The sequence below is a fragment of the Phyllostomus discolor genome, chromosome 4, assembly GCF_004126475.2.
Source record: "Phyllostomus discolor isolate MPI-MPIP mPhyDis1 chromosome 4, mPhyDis1.pri.v3, whole genome shotgun sequence".
Classification (NCBI taxonomy): domain Eukaryota; kingdom Metazoa; phylum Chordata; class Mammalia; order Chiroptera; family Phyllostomidae; genus Phyllostomus; species Phyllostomus discolor.
The window spans coordinates 52,395,874-52,423,046 of record NC_040906.2 but is presented as its reverse complement, the minus strand read 5'-3'; the positions used below and the strand labels follow the sequence as shown (position 1 = coordinate 52,423,046).

General features: G+C 40.8%; 1 protein-coding gene across 1 annotated transcript in view; it reads left to right on the top strand.

Annotated features, from left to right (window-relative positions):
* Positions 1–27,173, top strand: part of MYO3B (myosin IIIB) — a 417,036-nt gene that overhangs the window by 218,725 nt on the left and 171,138 nt on the right. The window contains exons 23-24 of the mRNA XM_036023317.1: positions 18,436–18,515; positions 25,974–26,051. Of these exons, the coding sequence (XP_035879210.1) occupies positions 18,436–18,515; positions 25,974–26,051 (158 nt within the window). The remainder of the gene's footprint in view (positions 1–18,435; positions 18,516–25,973; positions 26,052–27,173) is intronic.

Here is a 27,173-nt window from a genome sequence, read left to right as displayed (position 1 = left end):
GTTACAGTGTCATCCCAAAAGTCCAAGGTTGCAGGTTCGATCACCAGTCAGGGCACATGCAAGAATCAACCAATGAATAAATAAATAATGCAACCAATGCATAAATAAGTGGGACAATAAATCATTAGTGCTCCCCCCACCTCAGCCCCCCCCTCCTCTTTCTCTCTAAAGTCAAAAAATAAAGTCTCCATCTCCAAATGCAATCACATTCTGACGTTCTGGGGGTTAGGACTTCAGCATATGAAGCTTGGGAGGGTGGTACAATTCAGCTCCTATAGATCACTAAGAGCTGAGAGGGCTGTTCAATATGAGCCCCCCCTGTGGGGAATGTGGGGGCCACCACCTTTCCCCATAAAGCCCAGGACAGTTGTGACCAGCCAGAGAGCTTGCGCCTCCGCCAGTCAGGGAAGTAGAACTCAGTCCTCTCCCCTTCCCTTCCTCCCCCTTCCCGCACCAGAGGAGTTAACCCAGAGAAGAGGGAGTGAGAGACGACTATCAAGCTATGAGAGCATCAGCCCAGCCTGGCGGGAACGGGAGAGTGGAGAAAATAACTTTGAATTGACATGATGTTAAAATAAGAATGAACCTTCAAAACCAAAGGTGATCTTTAGTAACAGGAAATATTAGAAAACCTATGAATTGGAGCTGAAATATGGTTAAAGGAGCTTCTATCCTCATAGAAAGGTGAGGTGTCAGCATGAATGAGGGAGTTACAGGAAAAAGCAGAACTGTTTCTTGCTTGTCTCCAATGAACTGAGATGCCTCATAGGCTGATTTCATGCTCAAGACACAGCTTTCTACAGGTGTGACCCTGGGAGCCTGGAAGGTTCCATCACTAGCTAGGCATTCTTCCCATCACCAACCCGGAATGGGCAAGAGTCAGATTCTTGTTACAGGAATAGGGCTAATTACACTGAGAGTCATTTCAATAGTAGAAATAGCAAATGTTAACTACATGTGTCACAGGTGTGCACAGGTAACCAGGTTCTTAGTGATCGAGGACAAAGAATTGAACCGAACACACAAAGTTTATAGCATAAAGAAAGAGGGAAGATTTATTAAGTGATAGTACACTCCACAGGACATGGGAGTGGGCCAGCTCTGAGCAGAGAAAAAAGGGCACGTGAGCTGGGGGATTCTATTCTTATAGGGCAGAAGCCCCCTTGCTAATCTTTGGCGGGCTTTTCCTGCGCAGGTACAAGGAGTTGGATTTCAAAGCTACTGCGCATGTGTGGTTTCCTATGATTTTCTTGATTGGCTACTGGAGAAGGGAGTCCCACAATGTTATTTCATTATAATGATATTATAATGAATCAGGGGTAGCGCGCAGGCGCATTCTATGATTCAGAGTTATCCCAGTAAACAGGAACAACCCGTCTTAGGGGGTCTTTGTCATGTATAGATGTTTTCTACCTCAGCCCTGCGGGGGGCCTCTGGAGCTTCCTTCCTGACTATCTCCTGCCTCACATGGACTCCTCGTCTCCAACCATTTATAAGCAGAGCTGTGCAACTCAGTTCTTCAGCCCACCCGGATGTGCACTTGTCTCGTGCCACCATCTTGTCCACTTGAGAAAACTGTAAGCTCCATGAGGACCAAAACGATGTCTCCTATTCCATTTATATACAGAATGTGCAGTCAGAACTGTTCACAATGCTTCATAGTGCCGCGCCATTATCTGTGATAACTCAGCTTTCTGGAACTATCTCTGTCCGTCACCTCCACCCTCATCACTGCACTGGCCATCCATGCCCCTCCCTTACCTTCTAATCCTTTCCTCCAAAAATCAGCCTTAGTATTACCTCCTCCAGGAAGTTTTTGATCTGGGTTGGGTGAAATTCCTGGCACCGCCAGAATGTAAGTTCCATGAGAACAGGGTTTTGTCCTTTTAGTTGGCTCCACTTTCAAACTCCTAGAGAGACTCCTGGCACTTCAGAGGCATTCACTGGCGTCTGTCTGTCCGGGCAGAGAGTGCAGTTTGTGAATGGAGTTTCCTGGTGGTCCTGAGAGGACTCAAGGCACATCAGAAATGTGCATCATCCTGGGATTTCTGGGGCTGGCAGGAAGCCAACCAGCGTGGAGATTTCTTTTAACAAGCTGTGAAATTCAGAGAGAAGGAGCTCCATTTAAAACTCTGTATTTTGATCTGGAGAGACAAGTGGGAAGCCCTGTTAGGACTCAGGTGCCGGAGAAGCACAGCTGGAATTGCAGTTACCTGTGGCACCTGAAATTGGTTGTCAGCCCCCTCCTGAGGGTGGATGGCATGGGGTGGGGCTTTCTCAGAAGCAAACAGCTGCCTGTTCCAGGCTCCATGAAAGGTGGTGTTCTCTTCTGCAGTTTGACCCACTGGAGGAGGAGGCAGAGGGTCCCGGCAACAGCTGGACAGCCCCCAGAGAAACTTCATACCTTCCTGCCTCCCCCTTTGTTAATGGTTTTCAGCCCTTGTCAAGAAGAATCTTTGATTTTCTTTGTAGGCTTGTTGAGGACAAAATGTGTTCACGGTGTGGTTCTAGGGAAAAGAGATCATTTCTTGAAATTCTCATTGTTTCTTTTTACTATCCCTGAATGCCTTCAGGTTTTGAATTTTCATTCTTCAAGTACTCCTTTGTTGTTGTTGCACAAATGTAAGTAGCTTAAATGTTTCCTTTAAAAAAGGCTAGCTGCAGTTTCTTCTACCCCATCAGCTGTAGAGGACTGGAGTCAGGACACAGCTGAGGTCAGCCTGGGTTGGTACTTTGCATCCAGCAAGTTTAATTCAGTTTGCTGAACCAGTTTTCCATGAGCAGAGTGAAGGGTTTACATGAAGAAGAATCTCCTGATTGGAAGGAAGCCCAACCCCTGATAATCCCTAGGCCCAATCTTCAGTCTGGCGTTACTGTGGTTTGAAAGCTCTCCGCTCTCTTTTGTTCATTGGTCTATTCCACCGTGCTCCTCAGTGAAGTGCAAAATGTCCTATTAGCCACATTTTAAAAAGTAAAAAGCAACTTTTTTTACTTTTAAAAAGTTGCTTTTACTTTCAGTTTTTAAAAACTAAATTGCCTGAATCCACTTGGGCCGCTATAACAAAATGACTTAGGTTGGGTGGCTTATAAACAGCAGATATTTATTTCTCACAGTTGTGGAGGCTGGGAAGTCCAAGTTCAAGGTATCAGCTGATTCGGTGCCTGGTGAGAACCCACTTCCTGTTTCACAGACAGTTGTCTTTCCACTGTGTCCTTGCATGGTGCAAGGGACAAGGGAGCTCTCTGGGGGCTTTTTTATAAGGCCGCTAATCTCATTCATGAGGGCTTTGCCTTCATGAATCACCCAATCATATCCCAAAGGCCCAACCTTCAAATATCATATTGGGGTTAGGATTTAAGGTATGAATTGTGAGCGAGGGGAAACCCAAACAGCCAGTCTATGCAGCACAGGTGGAATTAATTTTAATATCTTTACTCAGTGTATCAAAAATATTATCATTCCAACGGCACATCTCAGTTTGGACTGGGCACATCTCATGTGTTGCATGACATGGCTCTTTAAGAATCGCTGCCCTGGCAACACAGATGCCTCATTCCTGCTGTCAGAGAGACATGAAGCAGTGCCGAGGAGCTCTTCTGTGGGTCCTCTCAGAGAAGACAAAATCTTGTTTCTTTTCAAAGTAATGTTTTACTTCATGAAGACTTGACTTTATACTATTTTCCAGTGTGTGAGAGAAGTCATGATTCTGGATTTGCAAAGTTCTAGCACAAGCTTTTAAAATTTCCTTTGGCACTAGAAAGACTGTATGTTATCAGTATCAAGAGCAGTGTTTTCTGCAGTGTGTTTCATAAAACACTAGGTTTGTGGGGCATGAAGAGGTGTGGAGAAGAAGAGATCTTCATGCTCAAAAGTGTGGGGAATACTGAGTGTGAAAATCCACTCAGTACTTTTATTGTAGAAATATCAAGAGATGGTTCTCTTGTACAAGAGCTTCCAAGTGCAGTAAGATGCTTTTTGTGAAAACCTATTTAGGGTCAAGAGTGAAATGGGACCCACTGAGGCAATGCTGACCAGATAGTTCTCTGCCCCAGTGTTTTCCAGCACAGCCTTCCAGCAAGGGTCCGAAATCCATTTCCAGAAGGCCCTCTGCTTTCCTAGTTCTTGGGATTCTGTTGCTGCTATGTCCTTAGAAAACTAAAAAATAACCTTAAAAAAACTAATATTACAACCTTCAGTATTATAATGATGACTCTAATACTAGGAAAGTTGGTATCTGTCGTGAGTCAGATCCACTGTCTTTCCCAAACACACTTTAATACTTCTTACATAACTCCTGAGTGTGACAGTGAATGTACATTTTACTTTTAAGTGCACTTCAGTTAAGAGCCGTTTTGTTTTATTTCTTTAATGATCCTGTCAAGTATAGCAAATGTGGCAGTTTTGATTTTTCAAATGGTCAGAAATGCAAGAAAAATAAATTCTGGTTCTCTCAGCCAGCATCCTTCTCCTTCATAGAAAAGAAATATATTCCCATTTATGATGAAAGGTTATTTGCTTTTATTTCATAGCACATATTGGAGAAAAAGTCTCAGGGTCATTTACAGTTTATTAATTTATCTCACTGTAAAATCTGTCTATAATGGGGCTGTTGGGTCATCCCCTCACCCTTACTAAGAGATAACTCCAGGCATTTCAAATCAAATGAATTAGAAATAAAACCATTAAAATTATAATCTCTGTACTTAGAGATGGATCCCAACTTAACACTTTCCCCCCAGGAATTTGGGCCATGTTAATAAAAACTGTGTTTTTCTCTTTAGAACACAGGACCAAATTCTAACAGTCTGGTCCGTATGTTAGAATCATATAAAAGTTAATCATTTTGCTCTGGTGCCCGGGTGTTGTATGTGAAGAGAAGCTGTAAACCACAGCTGTGTGGAGTAACATTGTGAACTTTACTGGTGTGCACATGTGAGATGTCAGCAAACTACATAAAATGTCACTTAACTGAACTTGAGAGTTGGAAGTGGGAACAAGGACCACTAAGATCTCATTAAAGTTCAGGTTTAGTGGAGTGGTTCTATTCTTTGGCAGTAGTTCAATTTACACAAAAACCAAGCCAGCTTTTCTCCAGAGGGTTAGGTTTGGCTAAGCCACCATGGTGGTTGCTGGGTCATCGATGGGATCGTTGTATGGAGGACCTGGTTTGGTGTGTAAAGGACTTAAAAAATCCAGACATCATCTAAAATCAGTTGGGTTCAACCAGTTTGGACAGGCAGCAATCCCGTCCATTACTCAGTGCTTGAATCTGATTAAAACCCCTGAAACGACCACAAAATCTTCAATTAGGTCCTCCTACTGGAAGGGCATCCTCAGCATTACTGCTCAGGCTTAGTGCCCTACACGTCAGTATCTAACCTTGGGCGAGAGAATACTTTGCCCCAGTTCCCCTTCTCGATAGATTGGGAACATGGCTCACAGGATTGCTGTGTTATATTATTCACTTCACACCCTTAGCGCAGTAGCTCCTACATCGTAAACGTACAGTAAATGTCAGTATTTAAGTACTGTCAACCCTTTCCTGATCTGGTGCAGAGGGACAAATATAGGGCAAAATAAGTAGATTCCTTCTTTATTTTCTTATCTCTGGCAGATTTTTAAAAGATAGTAGATAGCATTACACGACACTATGGACCCTTCCTCATCCATGGTGCTATGCTAACTCTGCAAAAATGGTTCACAGTCAATTGCTTATTTCCGTGGAATAATGAGCTATAGTGTTCTTAAATGACTGAAAGAAGAATCTGTGATGCTGAAGTTTGCCAAGAGATGGACGAGATGATCCATCTATAGAAGGCAAGGGTAGAAATTATTTAAAATGTTGTTCTGTGCATTAAAGCATCTTCAGTAAACTTAACTTTGTGTGGGGAACTTGGCAAATCTTATAGCAGGTAGTGAAGGAATGTTTTTTGAATTAATGAATGGGAATAGAAGTACTAAGTGCCTAGCTTTAAAGAGTTTAATCTCTATAAGGAATCAAATCATTTCTAAAGAAAATGGTCAATATAAGGTAGAATATTTGCATTGACTTAAAAGGACTCAGGCGACAAGTGCACTGACCAACCGTAACCTCTACAATTAGCATAGCATTGTGATGCTTGTGGAGTTTCTTCATCAGAGAAATAATGTGTTTTGTTGTTGTTATTGGCCTTTATTCACAATAGGTCCTATTCTTAAAAATGAAGCAGTAATTAATTGCATCCCAAGCATGTAGAGTAAGACTTTAATTTAGAGAGTTTTTGAAGTCATGGATGCTGCATCACAGTTCCATAAAGCCAAGGTCTCAAAAAAGAAACAAAGCCTGAACTTAAGAAAGTAAACTTACATTAACTTCATCCTTCAACACCACGATACATGTCAGGGTCAGTAGAAGAAGCTTTGTGGGCATGGCCATTTTATGAGTTAGTAAAACCAAAGTTCATATTTATATGAAATGTGGATATGCAGAAAACCTGTGGCAGTGTAGCTTAGCTGTAATGCTGGCCTTAGAGTAACACTGGCCAATTAGGTCCATTGTAAGTTTTTTCTCCTATAGAGTGTTACCTTTCTCAGTATACCTGTCCTTACTTCCTAGATTTTTAAGCTTCTGTAGTTTTTCTCAATGATGTAGACCTGAATGTTCAGATGAGGTCCATTAAAAAAAAATAAAGGAGCTAGGTGATAGGGAATAGTCACCCCTTAAAAGAAAGAAAATTAATTGGAATATGTGAAAATTAGACTTGGAAACCTACAAATAAAAAGTTAGCCTTCAGTACTTTCGAAGACTCAATAGGAAAAACAAAGATTTATGTAAGTGATGACTGCGTTCATATTAGCACCTAATTTTTTTCAAAATGCCTGCTATTTGCTAACAAGCAAATTGAAAAAAGCACACTTTTTTACTAGGAGAATATATATTATGATGTTGAAGATAAGCTCCTTGAATTACTTAATCTTTAGGATATTGCAGTAAGGGAGCAAAACAGTAGACCTTTGTCCCCTTTCTCATGTGCTAATGAAGAAGACTAATATAGAAACTAGACATCTAAATAAACTCACTTTAGCCACAACAGCAAAGTGAAGAAAGAGGAGGAACTGAAAAGAGATCACAGAAACGGAGTCATTGCTAGTCGCTGATGGTGATCAGCTATGAGGAGAGCAAATTAAAATTACAAGCACAAAAACAAGTTACTTGCCATTCTCTAGCAATGAAAGTACTAATGTGGGGGAGGAAAAATTTTCCTCTACCTTTCTAGGTTCCTTCAGCTGGTATAATAATCAAATCTACATGAGACAGATTAACAAGAGAAAATAACCAAATGTAATTACATACATACATCCAGGGACCCCACATGCATGAGTGAGTCAGAGACCCCGCATATGAGAGTTTCAGAGACAGAACGGTAACATGAGTTGTGTATGACATCCTGAACTATGGAATGAGGTAAGATGCCCTGAGACTTCAGCAGGGAGGAGGGTAGTTCACAGGACAATAAGAAGAGCAGATGTTCAGTAATTAGAATTTTGGGCTGCCCTATAAATAGGTCGTGAAAAGTTATCTCTGGTGATAGCTTCTATTTTTGGCAAGGCCCCAAACTTAAATTCTTTAAGGGAGAGGTAAAAGTTTCTCTTAAGCCCACAAGGTTTTGATTTTCTTCAGCTCAAAAAAACCCACATGCCAAAGTAGTACATCTGGGGGAGGACTGTTCTGAACCCCTTCACTAACCACAGAGGCAATTTTTGGAGGGAGGAAACCTGGCAAAGGAAGGATTTACTAAGACATCACATGTTACTGGAGAAACCATAGGCACAAGCTTTGCTATTGTGCTCTTCCAGTGGCCTTCAGGCAGAGTGTTTATCCATCTTTGTGGCCAGAGTTGAATGGTTTGGATATAAGTCTCTAAGTCACTCATACCATTTACTACAAATGCTAATGAGGCCAGAGTCTTGAGTAAAGTCCCATATGGGGCAGGTAGTTGCATGTAGAAAAGTGTCATTCCATAGTATGATTAATCCTGTGAATTAGGATTAATTCATAGAATTGAATTAATTGAATTACTAGAATCCTAAATAAATTGCCCACTCAAGTTATCTATTGATGGTGGGCCAGTTGTATGATTTCCCTATGTGAAGCACATTATGTTTCTTTGTGATTTCAATTAAGACTGAGAAAGCCACACAGGGCTTTAGAAAACAAGAGGCTATTACCTTTCCATTGTGCGAGATGATAACTGAGCACTTGGAAGTGTAAGCACGTCTTTGGTTCTCTTCCATTTGCATGAAAGCAATGAAAACACCAAACTTGAAACTGAGAAACCTAGATTCTTATCCCAGGCCTGCCATGGAATTTTGATCACTTCTACTCTCTGTGACTTGGAATTATATGTCAAACAAGGATTTCGAGTAGATCAATGGTCCTCCACTCGTGTGCCATAGCGTTCTGCCATGGCATCCATGGAACTAACCCTCTGTGGTTATGCAGCTTCATCAAGATCAGTGTCCAGCAATGCGGTGTGAGAGGGGTGGACCTTTCGTGAGAGGGAACTACAAGGAACAGTGTAATATGGCCCTGGTGACAAATTCTGCTCTCCTTCACATACAAACGTCTCACTTGAGTGAAGTGATACATTTATCTATCCATGAATAAATTAGACCTGGATTAGTTGTCAGAAGAGAACTAGTAACTGAAGATTTGGAACAGAGATAGGAAAGTTTTGATGGGAATATGGAAGAGGTCGGTACTGCCTGGAAGAGTTCGGGGCAGGGCATGGAAGTAGGGGAACTGGTTGTCAGGGTAAGGTGGAGACACAGCCTTAAAACCACTCTGCACCTCCAGAAGCGGGAATAGGGATGGGAAAAGAGGTGTAGGGGAACTTGAATATATCCTTTGCCAAAATTAGAGTTGTGTCCAGGACTAGACCTGACTGGACTAGAAACCACTCTGCTGCGTATGGGTATGGCTCTGAGATTGGAATATGTGATTCTTACCTATCAGCAGTGTGGGCGCTGATAGACGTGTGTGGGTTTCATTCTTTTCTGAATGGGTCAATTCTTCTTAGATGGATATCATCAGCCTAGGCTCCAGTACTCGTGTGAATGCATGCCATGCCATATAGCAGCCATGTTACTTCTAAGCCAACTCCACCAAAAATGTGGGGAAGGCAAACAATACCCAGAGCTTTTTTAACCTGGCTGTATTAAGGGCAGATTCTTGTTATTAATATAGACTGAACTGGCAGCTTCCGCCAGTGTGGCAATGAAATGTGGAACACAGACACCTTGGCTCCACTATTGACCTAGTTAAGAAAGAGAAGCCTTGTTACCTTGAAACATTCTGATGATTGGTACAGGTGTTTGCTGGACTGACATCCTATCCTGTTCATGTGTTTTAAAACTGAATGGGAGAAGGGAAGAATTACTATTTTTCCTCAGCTCTACAAATTTGAAAATCTCTGGGTCACAAATCTTTAAAGCTGTAGTTTACATTCTAAATGAAAAAGAAAAAAAAAACAGTGAAAACATTGGCTTGGCTTCCTTCAAGTGAATAGTCTAGAGGTGTTCATCATCCAGAAATTCATTGAGATGCCAACAATTGCCTATTAAAGTCAATACAGAAGTGGGAAAGGAGTTTCTTTTGGGCTTTGAATTTCTCACATGCGTGATAAAGGCAAGGTTGTGTATTCAGAAGAGAGAGTGCATATCTTTCTTCAGTAAAACAGCCAGGAGCACAATTGGCCTCTTATTTGCTCTTGATTTCTTTCCTCCACAAAACTATAGCCCCTTCCATATATATATAAATTATCCATGTTCTTTTCTCTCTTTTTTTAATATTTTATTTATTTACTTTTGGAGAGAGGGGAAGGGAAGAAGAAAGGGAAACATCAATGTGTGGTTGCCTCTTGCACACCCCCTACTGGGGACCTGGCCCATAACCCAGGCACATGCCCTAGACTGGGAATGGAACCAGTGACCCTTCGGTTCACAGGCTGGCACTCAATCCTAGACACACTAGCCAGGTCTTCTTTTCTTGAGAGATTAAGTGGGCTGGGAACTCTTACTCCATCCCCGCCCCACCATTAAAATCAAAGTTCATACTTTCTCTCCTGGCCTCCTACAACTGTGTCTTTTTTTGTTGCTATTTTGAGTTTTTTTTCATTGTATTGAATCTAAAGCAAGATACTGTTATAGATTTAGGATATAGTTATATAAAGACAAACTAAGTTGTTTTTTAAAACATACAAAGTACTATATAGTACATTTTATACAGCTACTGAATTTAACTCCTTGCTTTTTTATTAGGTACAGAAATTAGAGCATTTCAGTCACTGCAGGCATCTCGCTAGCATGGGTCTGTCCCTCACTGACTCCCTAAATGGTGTTCACACAACCTATTGATAAGACAAAGCAAAGTTCATTGAGAAATTGTCACCTCTCAAAGCTTTGGCAGTGTCTGGGAGAAGGAAAAGCAGATCAGAATTTATTGAGAGATCAAATTCGATGTAAAGCAAGTCTCTCAAAGCAAGGAGGCTGGGTTGGGATTGGGTCAAGATCACACACAATGCAAAGTCCACAATTGGTGGAAACAGTGAGCTGAGGATTTTGAAGTGAGGGGTCTGTAGAATCATAGGGCTTGACATGTCTGTGGACATTTTCCATTGAAGAGTTGATGGGTCCTGGCTCTTTAGGGAAGTTCTGGTAATGAATAATCAAACCATTTGTGGGGACTGGAGACTCCCAGGAAATGAAATTCATGTTAAAAGACAGGAATAGCAGCAGGTCATTTTCATGTAGACAGCAGGGTGTGATTTGGGGCCTCAGTATCTAAGCTGACTGTTGGGTACACTGCTTCAGTCCTCAGGTCTGTTTGGATAACTTAATCTGCTAACAGATGAACTGAAGCATTTGAGTTTTTTTCTTTGCAGCTTCTTTTTTGGTAGCAATTTGACACAAGCCTTTTACATTTCAGCATTGCTTTGCAACAGTTTGTTGGCTTATTGGCCTATTTCTTGTGCTAGGGAAAATTAAAACAGGAAAACTTCCCAAAGAAATGCCCACCAGTAGTCACCGCTGACACCCTGCAACAAATCCTGTGCACCCAGAGGGGGCAGCAGAGGGAAGCCGAATTCCACGAGCGATTGTTTAAAACAGCAACCCATCTTTTGGGGCAATTTTTAGAGGCCACTGAAGATGAAATCGTGGGTGTCGGATACTTTGCAAGAGATGAAAATCCTCTGAAGCAGGCGGGAAATTGTCATCTTTTAAAAGTTCCTGCTCTGTCTTCAGACCACTTGTCTCTTTCCCTTAAAGTTGGAAGCAGGAAAATTGTGTGGGATCACTGCAAGCTCCACTTCAGATTCTTTTTTAACCCAGTTCCCACATAGGATATAAATTCCATTAAATGCCTCTGACTTCCTTTTTCTCTCCACACACACTTAGGGGAAGTGCAGGAGGGTGGTCTGGGGCGGTGAGGCACCCTTAGCCAAAGATGCTGTCTAGGGGTAAAGTCCTGAGGATGCTCTTAACATTTGAAAGAAGTGTGAACACTTTATTTACATTTAAATTAAAATGGACACGTCTTATAGGTTATGTTTCTAAAAGGTGTGTGTGGCACATCTGCTGAGGCCTATTGTTTATTCGTGCTGTAAATCCTTTTGAAATGTGTGAAAATGCTTCCCACTCATTATTAAGCTCCTGCCACCCCTGGATTACAACTTTGATGTCACCAATCCTGCTTCAAAGGGTTCTTTCTGGGCTATTAATCACAGTTTAGCCTCTGAAGATATCGCCAGAGAAAACATTGGACATCTTTGTGCTAGACTTGCTAAAAACTTTGAAATCTTGGGTGTCTTGCATATGCACAAATTGCAGCATTTCCTTGCATTGACAACTTTTTATTTTGCTACAGAAACAAAAGGCATTATAGGTAAAAATATAAACAGATCTCTTCCCTTGGTTCGGGAGGCTAGAGATGAGAGAGGACGAAGGGGAGTTGAGTGGTGAAACAGGGGAGAAGAGAGTTTGTGCAGGCCGCTCAGACCCTTCAGAAGTAAAAAGCAGAAGGAACCGGAGTGACTAAGAGATTGAGGTTCAAAGGGGAGTTCTGTTATCATTTTTTCTTATCTTTCACTTGTTTTTTACCCAACCACTGCTCACAGTGGCAAATTACTGAGATTCCCTTGCCTTCTACTCTCTTTGAGACCTATGTTAACTGTTGACCGAAAATAATAATATTAGTAATGAATATCAATGCTAATAATGTGAAATGAGCATTTAACCTTGTACAAGCCCAATACTGACAGTGGTTTTTGTGAATTTCCATGAATGCCCATAGCAACTCTGAGAATTAGGTAGTATTGTCTTCCAATTATACACAAGGAAACCAAAGCTCTGAGATGCTAATTTGTTCAAGGTCAGGCCCCTGGCAAATGCAAAGAATTCAAGAGGCTGCTGCCCATACTTCCACTGTGGCTGGCTGGGTTCCTCCCTGCCTGCCAAGGGACACATACTGCCAGTCCTGCTCATCAGCATGTCTTCGATCCTAGCAGTGGTGTTCTCTGTTACTCACCTTCTCTTTAGGGAAAACACTCAACTTCTTTTTTCTTCCATAATCATCTTCAGGGAGTTGCAGTGCCACCCTGACCAGTGTAGCTCAACTGGTTAGGAAAGCAACAGGTTGCCAGTTCGATTTCCAGTCAGGGCACATGCCTGGGTTGCAGGCCAGGTCCCTGGTTGGGGCGTGTGAGAGGCAACTAATAGATGCTTCTCTCTCACACTGATGTTTCCCTCCCTCTCTTTTTCCCTCCCTTCACCTTTCTCTAAGAATAAATAAATACAATCATTTTTTTAAAAAATGAGTAGCAGTGCCCTAAGCAGAGGCTTTTAAAAAACATTGTGATAAAAATATGTAACATGAAATCTGTTCTCCGGATACGTTTTTAAGTGTACAGTGCAGTCTTGTTCATTACATGCACATTGTTGTACAGCAGATCTCTAGAAATTTTTCATCTGGTCTGACTGAAACTCTATACCCATAGCGCAGCAGCTCCCCCATTTTCCTGTGCCCCACTCCGGCCCTGGCAACCAACGTTCTCCTCTGCTCTTGGGAATGTGATGACTTTTGGTGCCTCATATAAAGGGACACATGCAGTATTTGTCCTTCTATGCCTGGCTTATTTCACTTTCCATGATGTCCTCCAGGTCCATCCATGTTGTCTCAAATGGCAGGGCTTCCCTCTTTCTTAATGTTGAATATTCTATTGTAAATGTCGATATAAGAAACATCCAAACCTGGATTTCTATGAATTTATTTGAGCCAACCTGATGACAAAAAAAAATCTCAACATAATTGAGAAAATGCGCCAAAGAATGGCAGTTTTACTGTTTATTTTATACATCAGAATCAAAGGATGAGATATATGCAACACTATATGAAGTTCATCGATGGTGTATTTAGGGAGGCGGGAGAAAGCAAAGTGGGGGAAGTCCCTGAGTTTGGATAAAGAGTAAAATAGACACGTGGTAGGTATAGGATAGTTAACAATTAACGTGAGTAGCACAAAAGGTGGTATTTGTGCAACAAGATAACAATGAGAGGTTCTGTGGTCTCCTGCTCCAGTGGGGAATTGTATCCTGAGGGGTCTGGAAAAGAGGGAAGTGCACTGATGTTCCAAAGGTATGTTATCGTAGATGCAAACAGACAACAGACAGGCGCAGTTAAAGTAAAGGTTGACCTTTGTCAAGGAAGATGCTGGTCTAGGACAGGACTGCCTGCTGTGGCCTGCTTTTTGTTAGGAAGTTTTAATTTCAGACTATTCTACGTGGTTACATTTAGTCTCTGAGTTTGTAAGGCTGCCATGCAGGCCTCCCCTGAGCTTGTCAGGTTTAGCATGTGGCCCCCTTTTTGTCCACATATGCATGTACCCCATTTTCTCTATCCATTCATCCTCTGATGAACATTTAGTTTGTTTCTTCTTCCTGGCATTGTGAATAAGGCTGCAATGAACACTGGGGCACAAATACCTCTTCAAGATTCTGGTTTCAGTTCTTTTGGATAAATACCCAGAAGTGGGATTGCTGGATCATATGGTAGTTCTTTTTAAATTTTTTTCCAAGTACAGGTCTTTTACCTCCTTGGTTAACTTATTCCTGGGTATTTTATTTTTGATGACATTGTAAGTGGGATTGTTTTCTTAGTTTTTCTTTCTGCTAGTTCATTATTAGTGTATAAAATGCAACTGATTTCTGAATATTTTGTGTCTTGCTACTTTACTGAACTCATTTATCAGTTCTGGTAGCTTTTCTGGTGGAATCCTATGGTTCTCTATATCCAGTCTCCTGTCATTCTTCCTTTCCAGTTTGGATGCCTTTCCTTTCTTCTTCGTGCCTGATTGCTGTGCTAGGACCTCCAGCACTATGTTGAATGAGAAAGGTGAAAATGGACGTCCCTGTCTTGTTCCCGGTCTTAAGGGAAACTCTTTTAGGTTTTGCCAGTTGAGTATGATGTTGGCTGTGGGATTCTCATCTGTGGCCTTCTCATCTGTGGCCTTCATTATGTTGAGATATGTTCCCTCTATTCCCACTTTGTTGGGAGTTTTTATCATAAATGGGTGCTATATTTCATCAAATGTATTTTCTGCCTCTATTGATATGATCATGTGATTATTATCCTTCACCTCATTTATGTGGTGTATCACATTTATTGATTTGTGGAGATTGTCCAACCTTGCATTCCTGGAATGAACCCCACTTGATAATGGTGTATGGTTTTTGATGTATTGCTGGTTTCAGTTTGTTAATATTTTCTTGAGAATTTTTAGCATCTCTGTTCATCAGGGATATTGGCCTATAATTTTCCTTCTTTTTAGTGTCTTTATCTGGTTTGGGAATTAGGATAATGTTGGCCTTGTAAAATGAGCTCAAGAGTCTTCCCTCCTCTTGTTCTTTTTAGAATAGTTTGAGAAGGATAGATGTTAATTCTTCTTTGAATGTTTGGTTAAATTCACCTGTGAAGCCATCTGGTCCAGGACTTTTGTTTGCTGGGAGTACTTTTTATTAGTACTTCAATTTCATTACTTATAATCTGTCTATTCACATTTTCTGATTCAGTTCTGAAGATTGTATATTTCTAGGAAGTTATTCATTTCACTTAGATTGTCCAATTTGTTGGCATATAGTTGTTCATATTATTGTCTTACAACCCTTTGTTTTCCTTTGGTGTCAGTTGTTACTTCTCCCTTTCATTTCTGATTTTATTTATTTGTTTCCTCTCTCTTTTTTCCTTGATGAGTCTGGTTAGTTTGTCAATCTTGTTTATCTTTTCAAAGAACCAGTTCTTGGTTTCATTGATATTTTGTATTTTTTAGTCTATTTTATTTATTTCTGCTCTTATCTTTACCATTTCCTTTCTTCTACACACTTTGGGCTTTGTTGTTATTTGCCTTCTTTCTTGTTCACATAATCTTCTTTAAATTCCTCCTTAATTCCATAAGTATAAAAGAAACTGCAAACTGTTATTCTGTGAGCTATTGAGAGCTCACTTCCCAGCATATCATCAGTTTGGCTTAAATAAACTCTCATAAAAATTCTTAACAGGTTTGGACATTTAGTTCAAGGTTAACTGTGTATTTTGGAAATTAATCCCTTGTCAGATACATGGTTTGTAAATATCTTCTGGTTTGTAGGCTGCCTTTTCTCTCTGTTGATGGTTCCTTCTCTATGCAAAATCTTTAAGTTTCATGTAGTCTAGCTTTTCTACTTCTGCTTTTGCTACCTGTGCTTTTGGTGTTGTATTGAAGAAATCATTGTTAAGGCCAATGTTATGAAGGTTTCTCCCTACATTTTTCTAGGATTTTTATAGTTTCAGGTCTTACTTGTAAGTCATTAGTCATTTATGAGTTGATTTTCATGTGTTGGGTAAGAACAAACTTTCTTCTGCTCTCAAGGTTCTTCTGGCTGATCTAATAATCAAATAGACATGAGACAGATTAGCAAAAGAAATTAACCAAATTTAATACACACATATGTATGGGACCCTGCATACATGAGAGTGTCAGAGACCCCACATGCAGGAAAGGTTCAGAGATAGAAAGTGAGCTTGAGGTATATAAGACATTCTGAGCTAGAGGCGAAGTAATGCACCTTTGGTGCTGCAAAGGGTCATTGAAGAATGATAAGAAGAGCAGATGTATAGTAAATAAAAGTTTTCCCTGCTAAAAAGATGGGTCAAAAAGGCTATCACTGGTAATCTTTTACTGACAAGGTCTCTAATTTGAATCATTCTAGGCAGTTAAGGGTAGGAGGCAGAAGTTTCTCCTGAGCCTCAGGCTAAAGTTGCCTTTAGCTCAAAATAATTTGCATACCACAGAAGGACATTTTGGGGTGATTTGTTCTGGACGCCACATATGTATTGTGTAAGATAGACACCAGTTTCATTCTTTATGTAAATGTCCGGTTTTCCCAATATCATATGTTGAAGAGACAGTCCTTTTCCCATTATGTAGTCTTGGCACCATGTCAAAGATTATCTGATTCTATATGCGTGGGTTTCATTCTGGGCTCTCAGTTTGGTTTCATTCATCTATATGTCTATGTTTATGCCAGTACCATTCTGTTTTGGTTACGGTAGCTTTATAATATATTTTGAAAGCAGATCGTGTAAGGCCTTCAGCTTTTTTTCCCCCTTCTCAGGATTGCTTTGGAGCTTCCAGGTCATTTGTGGTTCCATATAAATTTTAAGATTGTTTTTTCTATTTCTGCAAAAATACCATTGGGAATTTGATGGGACTGTATTGAATCTGTAGTTCTCTTTTGGTAACATGGACATTTTAATAATATTAAGTCTTCCCATCCAAAAACACAGTGTAGGGTGGCAGACTATGCAACCCCAGTATATACCACGTTGGCATAAGGATTATTTGGAGCTGAAGATAATTGAGAAGCAGATGTAAGAAAAGCTCTCTGTCCACCACCCTATTTGCCTAAAAGCAGAATATAAATCTGTAAAGCAGGACATAAATTTTTAAAAGCTCTTTGCCCTCCCTCCTCCCCCTAACAGGAAGGACAGAATTTAATCACCAGAGACAACTCTACACTCTATAACAGCCGAGAAACAGTACCAGAAGAATAAACTTTACTAACTAGCCCTTATCTTTCATTAGCTTCCCCATATATTTACCTTCCTACAATATGTTGCCTGAAAAAGTCAAAGTTCTTTTCCTTTGTTTTGTAACTTTACAAACTTATTGTCCTTTTGTTTAGATGTTCTAGCCACCCCTTTGAATTACTCATCATTGGGTACTCCTGTGTGTACACCTATGTGTAATGTACGTGTTAATAAACTGCTTGTTTTTCTCTGGTCTAGTTTTCAGGTCCCCAGGCAATGAATATAAATGGGTAGAAGAAAAAGATTTTTTTTTCTTCTCCACAACAGAATGTTTTCCCATTTATTTGTGTCTTTAATTTCTTTCAGGGATGCTTTGTAATTTTCAGTGTATAAGTCTTTCACCTTGGTTACCTTTGTTTCTAAGTATTTTATTCTTTTTGATACTGTTATAAATGGCATTGCTTTCTTAATCTACTTTTAAGATTTTTGTTCTTAGTGTAGAAATGCAACTGATTTTTTGTATGTGATTCTTAAATCCTTTAATTGTTTTTTAATTCATTTTTCAGTTTTAGCAGCTTTTTTGTGGGATCTTTAAGATTTACTACATATAAGAACATGTCACCTATAAACAGAGATAATTTTACTTCTTTCTTTATGATTTGGATGACGTTTATTTTTTTTCTTGCTTAATTGTTTTAGCTAAGACTGCCAGTACTATGTTGAATAGAAGTGGTAACAGGGGGCACCTGGTTTTGTTCCTGATCTTAGAGGAATATCTCCCAATTTCTCACGGTTGAGTATGTTAGCTGTGTTCTTTTCATATATGGCCTTCCTATTCCTAGTTTGTTGAATGAATTGGAGACTTATTGTTGTTTCTTTTTTGCTTTTGAAATTAATAGAAATTAAATCTATATAATAAATGTTTGACAAAATATTTATTACTTATAATTATTATAATATGTGTATAATTTATATCATTGAAGTTCCCCATTCAAATTTTCCCAAACTTTTCAAATTCATAGAAAATCTTTTTTTTTTTTAAATATTTTATTTATTTATTTTTAGAGAGGGAAGGGAGGTAGGGGGAGAGAGAGAGAGAGAGAGAGATCAATGTGCGGTTGCTGGAGGTTATAGCCTGCAACCCAGGAATGTACCCTAGCTGGGAATCGAACCTGGGACACTTTGGTTCCCAGCCCGCGCTCAATCCACTGAGCTATGCCAGCCAGGGCGAAAATCTTTTAAAAAATTCAGAAAAATATAACACAAAGAGAAAATTACTCATGATCCTATTTCACTTTACTCTACTTTAACATTTTTGTCCTTTTTTCCCCAGGTAACTTGGCTCAGACAAGAGCCAGAATAACAGCAGCCTCAAGATCTTTGCCTCCACATTTCGGTACTGGGAGAGCCAAGGTGAGTGATAGGTTTGTGCCCAAATAATATGGACTGAAAGGTGCCTGCCTGGGAACAATTCTAGGTGGGCAACATTAGTCTCCTTTATCTGGCCCACTACATGGGCAATGTGGAAAAGAGACTAAGGCATTTAGGAATTAGGAATTAGGACATTTGACACAACATTATGGAATCCTTTAAAATCCTATGTAAAAAAGAAAAAATATTTTCTCCACATTGGGGGACTATGAAATAAATCAAACTGATAGATTAACAAGAGGAAAAACAAACATAATTTATTCATGTACATACAGGAGTTTGCCAAGAAAAATGACTCAGAGAGTTAGATTTTTGAGGCTTATATTCCATCTTAATAGGAGATGAGGAGAGAGACATTTTTGGGAGAACAAATGACTTCTGGGAAAAATACGAGGGGGAGTTCCCCCCAAAATGGGAGTCATCTTCTGGAAGGAAGGTGCCTTATAGTACAGGCTTCCCCTGCTCTCTAGGTCAGTCAGTGTTCTAGGAACCCATGTGTATCAGTGCACCAGCTGGCATTGTTGTGAGAGGCTGTGTTCTGCTTCAGTGAATTTTTTTGGAGACTCTTTCAACGTGTTTGCCCATTTCATGATGGGTGACTTAAGAGCAAACTGCCCACACCACACTGAGTGTGTTCAGCAGTTTTTGACCAAAAAGAGCATGATTCCCGTCCCCCACCCTCCCTGTTCACCTGATCTTGCCCCAGCAACATTTTTTGTTTGTTCCTCTGATGAAAAAAGTCCTCAAAAGGAGACATTTTGCCAATGTGGAAGATGTGAAACAAAAAATGGCAGAAGCACTAAAAGGCATAAAAATCAATGAGTTCAAAAACTGTTTGAAACAGTAAAAAGGAAGTCTCGATAGGTGTAGTGTATCAGATGGAGAGTATTTTGAAGGTGACTGAAGTTGAAACATGTAAGAATAAATACACAATTTTTTATAAATAAAATCCAGTTTTTGTGTCCCTCCCCTAAAATGGCCCCTTAGGGGAATAGATGGAAGGTACAATAGTTTTATGATAATGTCTGTTTAGGCGATTTCTTATCCCAATGCTGACTTGTCATCTCTGGTGACAGGAGTCAATCTTCCCTGGTAACAAAACCCCCAGAATGGAGTATGGCAGCTGAATTCTTTTGCAAGGCTCTGCTTCTGGGCAAAGAAAGGGAGTTCAGAAAAATATTCTTGCCATTCTTGATTCTTACATGTCTTCAGCTCAGAATAATTCACGTGCCACTGTGGCATATTCTGGACCTTTTAACCTGATTCTTAGAAAGACCACTTAAGATACAGAACAATGATACTTGAAAATAAAGTCCATTTGGAAGAGATAAAGCACTTTTGCTTGAAGCAATCACCAATCCACAGAGGAGGGTAATGAGGACCAAATGGAGTCAGTGGGGAGGAAAGAAACAAAACCCTTTGCTATTGCTCTGCTTTGCCCTCTGAAAAATGGGCAGTATACTTGTCTATGCAAAGGGGATGTAAGAGGTGTTAATAAATTTCTTACTGTAAAATGTTTTTACCTGTTCCATCCTTCCATCTTATGTTTGGCAAGAATCTCTAGGACTGGCTGGTTAACATTCATTATGTATACTAACACCAAGAAACAATTAAGTTAAAGGTAATGGAGTGATAAACAGGTCACATCTCTGGATTTTCTTATCTCTGTTTACTTTGATGATTAAATAATGTACTCATTTTTTTAAAGATTTTATTTATTTCTTTTTAGAGAGAGGGGAAGGGAGGGAGAAAGAGAGGGAGAGAAGCATACTGTGTAGTTGTCTTTTGCGCGCCACCTACTAAGGACCTGGCCTGGCAACCCAGGCATGTGCCCTGACTGGGAATGGAACCAGCAACCCTTTGGTCTGCAGGCCAGCATTCAAGTCATTGAGCCACACCAGACAGGGCATAAATAATGTATTTAATAACAAATAAGCAATACAGCCACAATAGCCTAAGAGAAAAAAAGAAAAAAGAAAAACCTCCTTCAGTTCATTTCTGCCTCATCCAAGAAAAAAGAACAGAGGTGGCCTCACAGGAACTGGCCTCGGACACACTCCACGCCCCCACCCGGGCCAGGTCGGGCCAGCCTCGCTTTCCTAGTTAGTGCTACGGGGGCTTTTGAGAGGAGCAGTGTTGTGGGGACATTTTCCTTAAGAGATGGATGGGTCACTTGATAGCAGTAACATTTCTTGGCAAAAGGCCTTGTCAAGAAGATAAATAGAAGCACTTCTGAGGTTTCAGGATGCAAGTAGCGGGTACTAACCAAGACCAGAGGAAAAAACCCTTCAGTGTTTCATTTATTACTGAAATAGATGGTTTATGAGACTTTCTGGAGTCTATGTCTTTATCCTAGAGTAAATTTAGTTGACAGATGAGGCAAATCTTTTTAATAATCCCATGCTTTCAGACTGTTTTTATAAGTTACGTCAACCATATTTCTATGCAGTCTATAGCATATATAAGGCAGTATATAATGTTTAAGAAGTAGGTTTTGGAGTCAGAGGAGGATTCAGTTCTAGCTATGGCCAACTACGAACTGCAAGGCTGGGAAATTTACCTAAAATCTCTGGGCCTTGACTTCCTCCTATGTAGAATGGGAGTAATAAGAGTGCTGATGTCATGGGGTCACTGAGAATTCAAGGACAATGTAGGCAAAGTGTTCAGTATAGTTATTTCCCATTGGAAACAATAAATGTTTTATTATTCACATTTTGATAACCATCTGAAAGCAAGCTCATTTCCTATGGGCTTGGGGTCTGTACTATAGTTTACAAAGCTTGCTCATGACGACTTTGAAGGCTAACCAGCACATCTCACAGGGAACCCAGCAGGGCATCGGTCATGTGGGCAAAAAGCCAGCTTGTTCAGCTCCAATTGACTTATATTATTGTTTAAATTGGTGTTTTAGGAAAAAGGTATACTGATTTTATTCAGAATATTGGCTCTACGAATCATTTTGAAATTGGTCTCATTGGCTGTTTTCTCTGCCAATAAATAAAAAGATCTTTCTGTGTTGCATAGGAGCTAGTGTTGCCAGTAGAAATAGGACTCTTTAACAGAGTTGTGTGACAAGCATTTGGGGATTCATACACAGGAGGATGTGAGCAATCGTAGCAAGACTTGTTGGAGTAAAAACAAAAGACTTGCCCCCGGTGCTCAGTGTCTCATCCACAACCAGGTGGCTCAGCTCCGTCTTGCTGTGGATGAAGTGCTGGCCCTGGTGAGCATAAGTGCCCACCAGGAGGGTCAGGATCCAGAAGTGTGATGCCATCACTCTGGGCTCCAGTAGTCCTGCAGAGTCTCTGCTCCCGGCTGCGCTCTGGCCAGATCAGCTGACACACCCAGGCCCATGTGGCTGCATCGGATAGAGAACTTGAACATGCACCACCAAGATGGGCTTTTGTTAAGCTTTGATTACCTTTCCTTGGGTTTGGGAAGGGGTAAGCTTTCTTTCAAACTAACCAATCTTCTCCCTAATTCTTTGCAGCTTTGTGCTGGTGCCTCCCCCTATGCCATCCCTTTTCTGGATTTTCTGGCGTTTCGTGCCCTTATCCTATCCAGTCCTTTCCTCTTCTTTCTCCTACTGTGGATGCTTCAAAGCTCTGCTTCATCAGCTGGTTCCTACTGTGCGTGTACTCACCTTTCTCTGTGCCATCGTGGCTTCTACCGCACCCAGCAAAGGAATTTCTCCTTTACTGTTTTATCTCCCTTGCCACCGACCCCCCACCCCAGTAATCCCAGTTAACAAGCTGGTCATCCTCCAGGGAGATTGGACAGCCAGTTCTTCCCGCTCACTTGGGGATTAGCATCTGTCTGGTGGAGGATGCAGCAGTCTCCTAAGGAGTATGTGAACACTACAGCTTCCTAGTTAATCAGACTTAATGTCTAATTCCATTTTCTTCCTTCCTTTATTAATAACTAGTTAACTATGCTAACACTAGTCCTTACTTTTGCCATGGAACAAAACCCTGCGTCCTTGATACTGATCACCACACTAACACTAAATCAAATACACTAATGATGGGAGAGGAACTGACTGATTTCTTCTGTGTGCAAGGCAGTGTTTTTTTACTAATAAGGAAAACGGGAGCTCTGAGAAGTTAAATAACAAGTTCACAGCCACATAGCTTGTAAGTGAAGGAGCCAGAATTTGAACCATGTGTGCCTAATTCCAAAAGTGTTCTCGATAGCACACACCCCCAGAGCCTAGGAAAGTTTGTCTAGTCTTCTTTTCTTCCTGTGAGGTAAAAACTTAAAACATACTTTGGGATGGGTTGGTTTTTTCTTGTGAAATTCTCACCTTTGGGAAGAACTATTTGCTAGATGATCCCCCTGATAGAATCTCCTTTCTGGATTATTTCCAAGAGGCTTTTTTTTTTTTTCCATTAAATGAAACTGCCATTAACTTAACTAGCTCAGGAAGACAACCTCTTAGGTTAGACAACAACCTGCTTATCACTTTTGGTTTTGCTACTTTGGAATTCATCAGAATTCTCTAAAGTTCATGATAGACCCAGTGCACACAGAGGTCTCTTAGTTTCAAGAGCCAAGACAGGCAACTCTGGAATGTGCCTTGTCCAAAATTTTCTCGATTAGACTTGAAGCCAGAGGGACAAGTCCCTAGTGGGCCCCGAGCCAAGAGGGTTCTTGACTTTGGGCAGGAAAGAATTCAAGATGCAAACCAGGCAAGAGGTTAAGTGGAAAAGCAGGTTTTATTGAGCAGAGAGAACAAGCAAGAAAACCCACTCCATAGACAGAGTGGTGGACTCTTCTTATGAGAGAAGGAAGAGAGGTCTCAACCATCTAGAAGTGAGCTTATATCTGTCGGTACTTTATATGGAAAGTTGCTGGTGTGGGAAATAGTGGAGAAAGCTTGGGAGAAACTTTAGCCTTTACAAGGTATATTTTGTGGCCTGGTGTTTTCCTTTTATGGTATAGGTAAACGATAAGGTGTGGGTGAGTAGCTATTAAATCATCTTTACAGGAATTTTCTTTGTCTAGATGCTCTCCATGGTCTGCTTGCATCTCGGGCCAGCCAGGGTCCATGTCAGGCAGCACATAGCAGGCCCCTGACTTAACTTTGTTTGACTTTAGTTAACTTAGGTAGTTCTCATGCCCCTCTCCTATGTTAGATTCACTCTATATGCTCAGGAGAAGCAGTGACTATGCAAATATGAGAGAGACCCTTGACCAACCCAAGACCTTTCCAAATTCTTAAATTAGGAAATACTCTAATAGCATATTATTTATTCTTTAAAATACAGTACTAAATGTAGGTGATGAACTGTAGACAAGTATTAGCATTTCCGGGTTACACATAACAACCATTTAGGTGTTTACTTACTTCCCAGGAGTTACTCTGTCTGTGAGTACAAGGACAGAACTTAAAGTCAGGCTGGGTGGTTATACCGGGGAGCCCAGCAGCCTTATGACTTCTTTTTGCAGCCTTAAGTGCAAATTGGTGCTTCATTCTATATTTTTCCAATTTGCTGCAGGGAATGAGTACTGACCTTGAAAATGATACATATTATATATTTTAAATTATGTCTCAGCAGAATTAACATATACCAAGAATTTTCTGAGCACTAAGGTGTTAAATTCTCCAATGCCAGGGTCCACTGTAATTTTGAGGGGTGGTAACAGGTAAATTTTCCCAATAAAAGAAATGTGGATGAGCTTTTCAGTGGCCCCTTCACAGTGCATTAGAGCCTGAGGGGTGGCACTAGCTGTCTGATTTGAATAAAAAGGAAGGGAAATGAAGGAGAAAAAGCAAGGCTCAAAGCAAGATGGGGTTCTTCAGGGAGAATCTCTGAATAAAAGGAAGTGGGGAAATTCCTAAAAGTTTAGGGTGTGCATGTGTGTACATGTGTACATGAAGGTCAGGTAGTGGGAAAAGAAAATAAGGAGATAAAAAGTTTAAGAAAACTCTCAGAATCAACAATCTGACCAAAGGTATACCCTAGCTAAGACCTCCTTTCATTTGATCTTGAATAGGTTGCCCCAAACCCTATCGACTCTGCGTTCCATCATCCAAGAGGAGGTGAGATGGGAGGAAACCTTTAGGCAGATGACTCTGGAGAGAGTACAGTACTACAGATGTGGTAGATGTGCTGCATTTGTTTTTTCCTTTTCTATATCAGCACAGCCTTCCTTCTCAATACAGAGCTTTTGTTTCCTCCTTTCTCATTAAAAGAAATTTAAAAAGTCAAACCCACAGGAGGTTGTACCATTGCTTCAGCTGCATACAAATAGACTGACAGCTTTGGGAACGCATCCAGTCTGCAGCCTGGAAAAAGAAAGCTGCATTGCCCCCTGCCATCGTTTCCCTTAGACACAGTCCATATTTCTGCTCACTCACTATTTAGGTTGCCTTTCTAGTTTTTTTTTTTTTTAAAGTTAGCTCCATGTTTATTCTCCTTCTTAAACAAACCTGTTTTTCTTTATCCAAGCCAATTGAAGCGTTTCCTTCCATTTTGCACACAGTTTCTTAAATAGCCCCTGGAGGCAGGACTAATTATTCTCCCTGCTCCTTATGCCTCTGTTCCTTCAGCACCCACTTTTCACTTTTGTTGAACAAGGCCGCACATGTCTTCACCCCATAGGGAGGCGGCTGCCTGGACAGCAGTCCACCGAACAGAACACATGTGCTGACAGTAGCATCTTCCTTTCAAACATTCTTGCTTCAGACCCTTGCCACCTGTTCAGAGCAGATGGGAAGCTGCCACAGTGGAGGCCAGTGCTGAAATGCCACTCGTGCATTCTGCAAACCAAATAGCTTCATGTGTGCAGGAGCAGGGCGTTTACTGTTGAGGTACAATAACAAAACACAGGCTACTTATAATTGATTCCTATGATTGTTTTTATTCATAAATTCCTTCCTGTCAGCCCAGTAGTTGGGACAAATGATTGGGAACAGAGGTATTCCAAGTTCAGGTCCACATGAGCACATGGGAACTGTGAAAGGCAGGAGGGGTGGCAGCATCAGGGTCTGACAGAGGAAAAGCCCCTGGAACTCACCATATTTCCTGCAGTTCAACCTGGGCTTTGAGTCCATGTCTTCATAATCACCCAGCTTTGTGGGTCTTTGCCCAGTTTTCTTTTATGAAATAGTTTGTTCTAATGTGACATTATCAGAGAACTTACCAGGGGTCCATTAGAACATGGAGAAGTATAGAAATAACACTGATGGGGGTTTATACTTAGGTCATATAGCACTTTGTGGAGTGTGGTCATTGTCAAGTGAGTAGAACTGTGCAAATTCTTTTTTTTTCCTTTATATGTCTTTAAAACTTCCCCCCATAGGTACTCTACTGTATTCTAAACATCAAGGCCCCTCAGATATTTGACCAAACAGCCTTTCAGATTTTCAGAAAGCCAAGAAATGAATGGTCTATCTCCTCAAACCACCTCTCTCTGGTTATGTTCTTTATGTTCTAGGTAGACACTCTGGAAGTAATACGGCATCCAGAAGAAACCACCAACATGAAGAGACAGACCATGGCTTCTTACTTCCGGGTATGGAGTCTTCCTGATCTCTATTCTGCCTATTTGCAGGAAGGACTTGCCAACACTTTCCACAAGAGACCCAGATTTGATAGGGTTGTTGAAATAAGAGCAAAGCACAAGAGCCAGTTTTAAAAGGTGGGGGTGTGGAGAGAGAAGAGTACAGCCAGAAACCTCTCCCTCTGAGTACAATGTTCTCTGATCTCAGAAAGATCAGATGAAACCCCAGTGTCTACAGAGAGCCCTCTCTGCCACTGGCACACAGCCCTGTCCACTGAGTGTGCTGACTTTGTTAGCATTTGAGCTGCTTCTTGGCCTTAAAGCTATTGGAGTCAGCCACTTCTCCAGCATATTTACTGAAAAGCAAAGTAGTTAATAAAATTTCAGAAGGTGGCTTATCTAGTTTAGATCCTGAGAGAATCTGTCTTAGCTTTGACTTTATTTTCCTTAGTTGAATTGTCCCATTGCAAACCCATTTGTGTGAGCCCAATTATTTCTCATCTTTACAGACTAATTCTTGATATTTCCTCTAGTAAAATGATCCCTTTGATTGAAAACATTGTCTCTGGATGGGATCTGTTAAATGTACATCATAAGAGGAAAGATAAGATATGGACACTGTTGTACCAGTTTGCATGAATTTGTTTATTTTTAAATTGTAGATTGGGTTGGAAGCCCCTTGGAGATCATGTACAACTCAGAGCTAATGTCCAGCCAGCTTCATGGTAGAGATGCTATTACGTCAAAAACAGAACTGCTAGTTCCAGGGACAAACGAATAAGGTTGCAAAATGGGGTCATCACAGGAAGAGGCTCTGCAGAGATGGGAAGTCAGGTGGGAAGCTGGGTCAGGAGCTGGAGATGCCAGGCAGGCTGAAGGATAGGACCTGGGAGCCAGCACCATGGATAGCAGGCTTTACAAAAAGCTAGCAAGTTCAAGAGGCTCTAGAATCAAGAATTCTAATCTAGCCAACCTTGTTTCAGAGGCAGCTGAGAATTGAGCTCAGGGCATGAATTACAGGGGCCCAATGGCCTTTGTGTTCAGCTCTTTATCCATGTAGTGATCCCTGCCACAGCTTCTCTGACAGGAGGGCATTCAGACTTTGTTTCATCATTATTGTTTTATATTTCTAAT